Below are 8,480 nucleotides of genomic sequence, written 5' to 3' on the forward strand. Positions count from 1 at the left end.
TGTCGTCGGCAATACACGCGACACGGCCCGTGGATTGTGAAAACGTACGTGTACGTACCGATACACACGCCGTAAAATATCGCGCGGGCCGAGTAGTGTCGTAATACGCGACGTGAAGTGGAAGCGCCAACTCGTGTATAAGGAGAAAACAAAAATATATATCTCCACCGATGCCGCCGCCGTGGTGGCTGTCACGAGCGAGTATAATTCATGCGAGCGAAAAGAGTTTCGCCGTGGCCCGCGTGTCACACGCGTCACTGTTAAATTCAAATCTGTCGCAAGACCTGACCTAACCTTAGAAAACAGCTGATTTCTTTTCTGCCGAAATTTTGTCGAAAATCGATCGAGTGTCGTTCGTCCTGGCGAAATGAAAGGCAAAGTGTAGAAGGGAAATAAGAGATTGAATTGAAGAATCGAATGGAAAATCAAGCTCGGAGCATCGAAATAGGAAAAAAAAAAAAACACTTTTAATTCGCTGACAGGTAGGAGTACACGCAACGACAATATCGTATCGCGTATTAATCGAGAAAGCAGGCTGGCACGCGATTGCGGCGAAAATATGTATACGCGCCGCGATGGGCTAGATCCGTTGTACGATCAATTATTCAATCCGGTGAATTATTTAGGAAAAAATATTTTCAAGCACGCTCGTGCATCCACGTGAACGAAGACGAGACACGGAGAACGGTAAGAGAGAAACGGGTGCGTTCTCGTACGTACACCGGGAGATACGGGAATATTAGAGGCCTGTGGATCCGCTTAGCGTATCAGGAATGAATAATTCATCGGTGCCCGATACGTAGGATGTATTTCAGTAATTGCATCAGGTGTTAGATGAAAGGAAACTTCGGCAAGGTCGCCCGCCACTTTACACTCGCTATTTTTAACGCGGCGTTCTTTATTTCTTTCCTCTTGTACTTCTCTCCGACTCGTTATTACGTGCTCACCAATTATCGTAACTAGCTGCGTTAATATGCGCCGTTTCGAAGAATTCACGCGAGAAGAATCGAAACGCCGTTGAATTCGCGATCGATACACGCCACCGTTCCAATTCGCGATCTCTGATAATTTCACGATGGAAAAAAACCAACCGTTTCCCTACCTACCTCTCGTCTCCGAGACGTGCGTTCACGTAAGAGCATCTTTACGTGCCAATTTATTATAATTGCAGGCCCATTTGCGTTAATTAAGAAGGAGTCTCGAATTCAACGAATCAGAAAAATAGCTAAGTATATACGTATACCTATTAGCTGAATATTGTAAGTATAGTGAGAGAGTTGTTTCGTGGTGCGACACGATCGAATTTTCACGCAAACGTGTATCGTTCGACGTAATGGTACGCGATCTCGCGAAATTCCTTCGTCTCTCTCTCTCTCTATGTTAGTTCACGCCGAAAGTCAGCCGAGTTACATCGGTTCTGACGGCGCCGCGCATCAAAGCCTCGTACCCTTGCCGACGACGATAATTGCTGGCGAAACTGGATCGTGTAAAGTTCCGAATACAAGAATATACAACAGAGCACCTGTCGAATCGCATTATCGGTCACGCGACCAACGCTGTCGCGTTGTCGATGTGACCCAACCATCTGTTCGCCTATCGGATGACGCTGTCGATGTACATCAGCATGTACCCACGTGAAAACGGTGCCCGAAACGTGGCGTAAAAATAGTGTTAACTTTCCACGAACCTCCTACCGTCAACCGAGTATTAACCCTGGTGCGGTGTTCGGGTCTTTTTCGACCCGCCGTTGCGCTCTAATTTTTTCGATTACCTTTGCTGTTATCGACGAAATGTAATCCCTTAATAAACGTTGCATACGATAATATGTAAATATTATGAAAATTGTTGCACGTAAGGTCCTTGGGTCTTTTTTGACTCAAGCGTTTTACAGATCTTTTTCTACTCAAGCGCTTCAAGTCTTTGGTTTTCTTCGGCCCGAGCGCTTTAAGACTTTGGGTCTTTTTTGACCCAAGCGCTTTCAGTCTTTGGGTCCTTTTTGACGTAAACGCTTCAAGTCTTTGGATCCTTTTGACTCGAGCGCTTTCAAACTTTGGGTCGTTTTTGACTCAGGCGCTTTAAGTCTTTGGGTCTTTTCTGACTCAAGCGCTTCAAGCCTTTAGGTTTCTTTTTACTCGAGCGCTTAAAGTCTTTGATTTTTTGGGCCCAAGCGCTTCAAGTCTTTGAGTCTTTTTGACTCAAGCGCTTTGCCTTGGGGTCCTTTTTGACCCAAGCGCTTTAAGTCTTTGGGTCCTTCTTGACTCGAATACCCGAAATGTTTAGTTAAACGAAAGGTTAACCCTTTGCGGTCCAAATAGTCCACTTAGTCCACACTCATTGGGTCACTCTCGGGCAGTACCATATAATTTCCTTTTATTTCAATAGTTCAGAGTAATAGCAGTTACAAAATACTAACTTTCAGTACAATATTAATGCACAGGAAAATGGTTTATCATTTATAATTCATAATTCATCATTATATAACATGACAAAGCAACAATTCTTACGTCGACTGCTACTCGACACAGGAGCGCAAAGGGTTTAACTCACCGGAGTAGTTTGCACGACACGAAGAGGTATCGCAATTCGACTTTTACGTAACGCAAACACAATGCGATCGTACAATGATAGATCAACTGGTAATAAGACCAGCTAACCTACATGCATACGTAAAAGACGATCCTCAGGACCGTTCGATAAAATAGCCGAAGTGAAATAACCGTGAAGCCAGGCTACCACGATTATTGTCAAACGTGAAAATACAACCCAACAGAGACAAAGTCTATCCTATGCTGTGTAAAACCGTGTTTAAATAGACGGGTAGTTTCTTTCTTTGGCCAGGGACGTTCGGCTTACTCTCCAAACACGAGAGATCCCGCGGAGCGTAGAAAGCCGGAGAAATTCCATTTAAAATAGTGGCCGGTTCCGACAAATTCGATTTCCAGCTGCGAGGCGAATAAAGTCGCGGTAAGAGGAACGACGAGCCACGAGGTAAATTAATGCAATCAGAAAGATCGTAATTGAGCAGGACAACGACGGGTTGCTGGCTGGCTGGCAGGCTGCTGTTACGAGGACCTCGCGATAGAAGAGAGAAGAAAATCGGTCGCGCGAGCGGACGATCTACTCGAATAAGAACAGTTATTACCTCTGCGGCATGGGGCTAGAGAACGCGTGACGTACAACTTCTTGGCCGATAATAAAAACACTCGATCGTGCCGGGCAATTAACGAGAAAGAGGAGAGAAAGCGAGCAAAGTGGCCGGGGCCAGTTTTCCCTCCCTGGAACCCCTTCGAGACGTTCAATTAGGCACCGCGCCAAACTAAACCTCGGGCACAACAATGTTGCGCAGGTCAAAATGTCGAGTGCCAAAGCGACAAACCGAGATTTCCTCGCCATAAATTTCCAACCGCCCGCTACTACCTTACCGTCAGATACTCGGTCGGTAATTAAAGGGACGATAATTAAAACGTATTACGTAAACGATCGACCTATAGAACACGGGAGAGAGAGAGAGAGTACAGTCGTGATTGAAAATGGTGATTTTACGACAGAGAGACTTGCACGAACTTTCGTTGAATTATTGGGAGAGAGAACAGTCGTGATTGAAAATGGTGATTTTACGACAGAGAGACTTGCACGAACTTTCGTTGAATTATTTGTCACGATCCTCCGCGATTGTTATCCCCGATGATAAACCTCTAATTGCCGATCTCTGTTCCCGTCGGTAATTATACACCTCGCGTCTCGCCTCTGCTCGATCGTTTAATTATTAACAGGTATTTATATATGTAATACTAGGTTTAATTATAAATGGATTGAATTAGACAGATTTAAGTGAACCTCGGACTTTACACGCGTGCAACACAGACGTTGTTAATATGTAATTACGATGGAAGATGCGTTACGAAAGTATCGTTGGAAACTATGTAGCGTTCAATTTGGCTGAAGGTAAGTAGATACTTTCTATTTAAACATTTTCGTGTTAATTGACTCGGTGCAACTTAGTCAACTGATGAATATTCCGAGAATGTCGGGAACGTTGATTGACCGGGATGAAAAAATTACTCGATTCTCGTAGGAATCTTAGAAATTCAGGAAATACCGTAGGAACGTTCGTTTCTGGCGGAAAAAGTGTCAGGATATATTTATCTGTGGATTTTTCTGACAACGAGATAGAAGATATTTCGAAACTTTGAAATTTCGTCTCGCGTAATTTTGAAACACCCTGTACAAAGACTGAAATTAGCAAGAAATGGCAGCGATTTAACATGAGATGGATAAAAAAGATTAGAAATTCCAGGGAATCACGGCGGTAACGAACCGTTAAGGCAGGATAGCACGGTGGCTCGCGGCGCTACCAGTGACGTCACTCGTACTATTTTAACGAAGCGAGGAAACTGTTGTACACCGGCTGAGATATTGAATGGAGAACAAGTACGTTCCTTCTGCCGTTCCCCGGCCACTGGAAGGTCATTGCACACTCGTAAACAAACAGGACGCGCCGCCTATAGTACGCTCGGCCGCGTCACTGAACGTACACACCGATCTAATACCTCTGGCTCAAGGTCGTGCCGTCATAATAGCCCGTTGCATATCGATAATCGATTTAAACGGTGTCTGACCGAAAAATTCGCGAGAAAAACCGAACTTTCCGACCGCGAGACGATCGTCTGGTACGTTCGAATTTTTCCACGAAAAGATCACCGTTCTAACGGGTAAATGGAACATACACTTGGAAAGAGAGCGTCGAAATTTTACACAAGAGAAACAGCGCAAACGCGTGTGGATAATTTAGTTGGTGCGCGTCGGTGAACTCGATGGACAGGCGACACGCATTACTACGTTGACCGTTAGAAATTCAAATATGGCGGTCGAGGTTACGAGCGCCTTTTCGCGTTCGAAATTCACGGCCGCCGTTTGAACTTCCTCGTACGCGGGATGTAACGCGAGACGTGTTCAGACGTGTTTACTAGATTTTTACCGTACAACATGGAGGAACGTAGTACACACACGCACGCACGCACACGTCTGTACGCGACACGACGACGACGCGACGAACTTACTTACTCGACGAAGAGAAGTCTCGAACAGAGAGAGAAAAAAAAAAATGAAACGCATTCTTACCTGTTGCCAATGATCCTCGAGCGACGGCTGGGCCGAAAAGTATCCGGTGTCGTGTATGTCCTGCAACTCCCTAAATATGTTCCCACTCGGCAGGATATCCATGGTTACGCCGGTGATCCGTTCGTAACTGGCTTCGTCACAAAAATAAGAAACGAACCGAATGACTCTTCGAAGCAAATAAACCAACAAGCAGAATCAGAACAAACCAACTAAAACTCCGCGGTAGTAAGATTTACTCGGTGATACTCTAAGCCCGTGGACTTAGATGGTAACGCAGCCCGGTCACTAACTGCACGCCGATACGAAGTGGCTCGCGACTCTAACGCACGCACGTACACGCAGCAGGTAGTGGCACGCACACGTGCTTATCATCGAAGAAGCACCGACGGTTACGACGTCACCGTAGTAGGATGACCGACAGAGACCGATACGGAGCGAGAAGAGAGGTTCACCACAAGCGACTCTGCTCCGTAGAGAACGAGAGAGGGACCGGCTAACCGCTTCCTTTTTCCGCGCGCGCACACAAACACACCACGAAGCCCTGTGTTGGCTCGTATATATATACGACTCGTGTCAGAGAGAGCGAGAGAGGAATATCTGGCCGCGCACTACCGGCGTTTATACTGTTGCTGCCACGGCCACCGCAGCGGTGTGTATTCAGAGAGGGCCGAGAGTAGTAGAATCGTTAGGGAAAAAAGCAAGCGACACGCGACGCACACTGCACGATCTCGCTAACGTTTGGGGAGGTTGGCAAGAAACGGACTTCACTGCAACGCCGTTGCTTGCACGGATCGACGCTCTGTCTGTTCTTGATAGCGTCGCGTACACGAGACACGCGCGACAGCATCCATCATACGTGGAACTTGACAACCGAGAGAAACCGTTTGCAACTACGAAAGACGAAACGTCAAAACGCCGGCACGACTCGCGACCCGGTATCTGTTCGATTCATTCGTATTCTTGCTCTATATTCGCACTATCTCTCTCTTTCTTTCGTTCTTTCTCTCCTTCTCCTCCTTCACTCGCTAACGTTCGTTCCGATCTTTCTCCACAGTGTGTTGCCACCGATACTCTTTCCTCCGTCGCGTCTCTCTCACTCTCTTTCTATCTCCCCTGTGCAGCGAGACCGAAATTGTAGCTCGATTCGCACCGTTGTCGTTCGATCTTCCCTCGGATCTTTCCCTCTTGCGTTCTTTTCGCTTCCGACAACTCGTTTACGTTAGTGTACACAGCGGGTGAGGAGAAACACACGCGGCTCCGCCGTCACCTTACCGGCTTTTTTCCCGCGACACTCGCAGACCTGATGTCGTACTGTCACCGTTTCCAATCGCGCCGGTCACTACGATCGCGAGCTAGATACACCGCGCTGGGGATGGATGACGATGAAACACCTACGAGATATTTAACACTCCGCTAAGGAGCGACGATATCCCCAACCGCTAATGCGTACAGACTCTTCCGCGCGAGCGCCGAAGAGTGACTGACGTTCCCTTGCCATAACTGTACGCGAGCAGGCCCGAACACAACCGAGTAGTACCGAGCGCGCTCGGCTCGACTGCCGGCGACGCGTTATCACGGCCGGCGACCGCTTCGCGTCGTGGCAGCACTGCTCGGTGGCGTCGCGACGCCGTTTCCCTTGCCTTTTCCCATTTCACCTTCCACACTCAACGATCCAAAGACTCGCGTGCCATTTTCCTACGGAATATCCTTGAACGAAACGACAGGGATTACGATCATCGCGCGGAGACTTTTAGGAGCGACTGCTTTATATAGACTAACCTATAGATTAGATCATCCTTCTTTTTCGCTAAGGAGATGACACGCTATGCTTGGAATTATACCAATGTTAATTCGTTCTACTACTTCGGCCAAGGATCTTTGTCACCTCTCCTCTTTCCACTACAACGTATTTACAAACCCTTATTAGCGGAACCAAACAGTCTAGCATTGGCATCGTCAACCATTACCTACCATTTCAGCGATTGTAAATTCTCGCGTCGATTACACGTGCCGTACTTCGAGCCAAAACTCGACTAGTAGTATCACTTTCGAACAACACTTGTTGTCTCAACGTCACAGGTACAACGATTACTTCAGTACGCGATAAATCACGAGAAATTTACGTACAGCAACGGAACACTTGTTCTTCTAAAAATACCAGCAGAAATCACGCCAAACGCCGTTTCCTCGATTCAGCCGTCGAAGACGCGCGTACCCGTGCGTGCACAAACACTGTATAACCAAATCACCTCGGGAACCGCGTTCCCCGTGATTTCTCGCGTTTTGTTTCGTCGACTTTCACGTCGAACCAGCAAATGAATAATCGGGCGAACGCGAGTCGACGAGCGTTCCGTGTTAAGAGAGACGGACGGGTTCTGTCTCTGGTACTGTGATTCATGGATTCTGCGCGTTCGTTAAAAGCTGTTTTGTAGACGATGCCTGACTACACAGTGCCCGGGGAATGCCAGATTAGATACGTAAGCGGCATTTATTAGAGGACCGAGCCCCACTTATCACAGCCTCTACCTCGTTTCCGTTCGAGCTATCGTCTGCACGCTATTATCACAGTGATCCTGTGCACCGGATTCGAAACTCGATTTTTTTTCACTCTCGCTCACCGTGTCATCCTTCCACGAACACGTAGTATTTTCGACGTTGCAACGTCGTTGGTATTCGTGTTACTAGGACACGCGTACAAGAAAGATTCCTCCGTGAAGATCGAGGATAGAGAGGATCGAAAATATCGGTCTACTGTGAAAAATAATCGCGTTGACTTTCAGATATCGCTAATACGCTCGATCTGATGAATTTCCAGTGCTGCATCCACCCGTGCAACCTGACCCCGCGTAACCTCTCAACTTCGACTCTCCGCTTTCCACAGAGATACATGCATTCGGTTCCCTCAGTGGGTTAAGACGGCCAGGCACCATAAATACGGCGGTTGTTGTTGGATCCAAGCCCAGCCCTCGAAAGCTTTCTTGTACAGACAGGGGGAGAGAGAGAGAGAGATATGTACATAGCGATCGTCGATTTTCGCCGTTAGCTACAGAGCAGAAACTGACAGAGCGTTTGTTAGCCGGTGAAAATAGTTTCGAAAATCCATGGTGCATAACGACCGTTTCGCCCTCGTTAATTCTATTCTTCACCCCTGTGCTGTTACTCTTGCGTCCTCCCTCTGCATGGAAAAAGATGAAACAATACCGAATTCGTCGATCACGAAACCGTGAACGCTCACAGATGAATTCTTCGAGTTCTCTTCTTGGCACAGAGTTCGAGCACGAGGAAAACGTAATCGTATGTTCAAAGATATTTCACAGAAGATTGTACGTAACGACTGTTAACCCGTTTAGCGTCGTTTT

General features: G+C 47.1%; 1 protein-coding gene across 1 annotated transcript in view; it reads right to left on the reverse strand.

Annotated features, from left to right (window-relative positions):
• Positions 1-5,617, reverse strand: part of LOC108570846 (Krueppel-like factor 6) — a 359,450-nt gene extending 353,833 nt beyond the window's left edge. Inside the window, exon 1 of the mRNA XM_017932767.1 lies at positions 5,122-5,617. Coding sequence (XP_017788256.1) covers positions 5,122-5,223 — 102 coding nt within the window. The 5' untranslated portion in view covers positions 5,224-5,617. The remainder of the gene's footprint in view (positions 1-5,121) is intronic.
• Positions 5,618-8,480: the final 2,863 nt, after the last annotated feature.

Source organism: Habropoda laboriosa, unplaced genomic scaffold, assembly GCF_001263275.1.
Source record: "Habropoda laboriosa isolate 0110345459 unplaced genomic scaffold, ASM126327v1 scaffold86, whole genome shotgun sequence".
In the NCBI taxonomy this organism is placed as follows: domain Eukaryota; kingdom Metazoa; phylum Arthropoda; class Insecta; order Hymenoptera; family Apidae; genus Habropoda; species Habropoda laboriosa.